The 1,754-nt window shown below is 65.0% G+C and overlaps 1 protein-coding gene across 1 annotated transcript in view; it reads left to right on the top strand.

Moving 5' to 3' along the window:
* Positions 1-1,276: 1,276 nt before the first annotated feature.
* LFNG (LFNG O-fucosylpeptide 3-beta-N-acetylglucosaminyltransferase) overlaps positions 1,277-1,754 on the top strand; it is a 7,623-nt gene continuing 7,145 nt past the window's right edge. Inside the window, exon 1 of the mRNA XM_007942952.2 lies at positions 1,277-1,408. Coding sequence (XP_007941143.2) covers positions 1,277-1,408 — 132 coding nt within the window. The remainder of the gene's footprint in view (positions 1,409-1,754) is intronic.

The raw sequence follows: 1,754 nt of genomic DNA, 5'->3' as shown, positions 1-1,754 counted from the left end.
GGTCTTTGAGGATGTTCAGTTAACATGTTCATTGCAATCAAGTCAATTCTGACTCATATCGACACTCTAGGACAGAATGGAACTGGCCCACACTTTCCAAAGCTGTCAGTCTTCCGGAAGCAAAGCCCCGACCCACTGCCCTTGAGTTGATTCTGACTCACAGCTATCCTACAGAACAGAGTAGAACTGTCCCACAGGGTTTCCAAGGTACCATCTTTACGGAAGCAGACAGCCTCATCTTTCTTCCACGGAGTGGCTGGTGGGTTTGAACTACCCACCTTTGGGTTAGGAGCCAAATGCTGTAAGCACCGTTCCACTAGCCTATGTAAAGGTTTGGGGGCTTGGTAGTGTGGGGACTATCTGGTGACAACCATGAGGGATTGGAGGCAACAGAAGAAACGAGACTGGGAGCCAGTCAACAGTTCAGGGACGTGGAACCGAGCCTTGAACTGTGGGCAGCTGACTTGATGGGGGTTGGGGGTGAGGAGTCCCACTGCTGAGCAGAGCAAACAGGGCAGATACGCCTGAGGGCAGGGAGACCAGGGTGGGGCCGCCAAAGTGGCCCAGGGGCCGGAGGATGGGGTGGCAGAGGCCCGGCTGAGACAAAGCTCAGTGTGGGGACAAGGACTTGGTCACCCTCCACTTGGTGGAGCTGGGAGTGGGGCTGGGAGCTGTCCAACCAGCCGCCAGATTCTCCCCCCTGCCCACCCCCCCGGCCTCTGCAGCTGCCTGGGGGCCCCCCGGCCTGGGCTCTGGTGGGGGGCAGGAGGGGTTTATGGCAGGAGGTGACGCCATGGGAGACTTGTCACTTGGGCACAGCCAGCACCATGTGCTCCAGCATCTGCCTGGCTGAGGTGGCGCCTGCTAATTACCTGGGGGGGGGGGGGCTGGAAGAGGCTTGAGAGCCCCTCTTGTCTTCCTCGCCCCCCCTTCACACCCCTGAAGCTGGGCACCCCGGGCCCTAAGAGCAAGCGGGCCACAGCCTCTTTGGTGAAGTGCGTGCTGCTCGGAGGGTCGGCGCTTTGTGGGTGCGGACACCCCCTATGCTCACCCTCCTGTAGGCGGCAGCTGGCCTGCAGTCAGCATTCTGTGACGCGACACCGACCCAAAGGGTTATACAAGTAGCTGGAGATACCCTGGGACAGACCGACAGATGCGGCGGACGGAGAGAGCGCCGAGGGCAGACCATGAGTTTGGTGGTGGCTGAGGGGACCCCTCCTTCGGAAAGGACGCGGCGCAGCCAAGCGGAGAGCCGCCTGGCTTGTGCTTCCGGAAGATGCGGCTGGCAGGGGCTCGGACCCTGCTCCCGCGGGGCGCTAAGGGAGCAGGGGGTGTAACGACCACTTCCGGGCCCCTCGCTCCCACCCCCACCCGGCAGCAGGCGCGCATTCCTGCCGCCCCCGCTCGTGTGAGGGGCCGGCCGGGCCCGTGGGAAGGGCCCGGGAGGGGGTCGCCGTGTGCCGGGGAGGCGGGCCGGGCACACAGCTGGCCCACATCTGGCCCGAGCGCAGAGGGACCAAAAGGGACAGAAGGCGGCCTTTCATCTCGCGGCGGGGAGGGGCGGCCTCAGGCTCCAGCCCCGGGGCACCTGGAGGGTTCCCACGGCCCCCCGGTCCCGACGCGGGGCCGGGGCTGGAGCTGGGGCCCTCCGCTTCCCCACCTGGGGCTCAGGTGGCTTCACGCCTCCGCCCTTGGCCGCGCGCTCGCTCCCACCCGGGCACCGCGCCGCCGCCAGGAGCCCGCCGCACAGCGAG

Source organism: Orycteropus afer, unplaced genomic scaffold (assembly GCF_000298275.1).
Source record: "Orycteropus afer afer isolate SDZICR_OR568_19922 unplaced genomic scaffold, OryAfe1.0 scaffold00006, whole genome shotgun sequence".
Taxonomy (NCBI): domain Eukaryota; kingdom Metazoa; phylum Chordata; class Mammalia; order Tubulidentata; family Orycteropodidae; genus Orycteropus; species Orycteropus afer.
The sequence above is the reverse complement of the archived record's forward strand: the minus strand, read 5'-3'. Positions and strand labels throughout refer to the sequence as shown.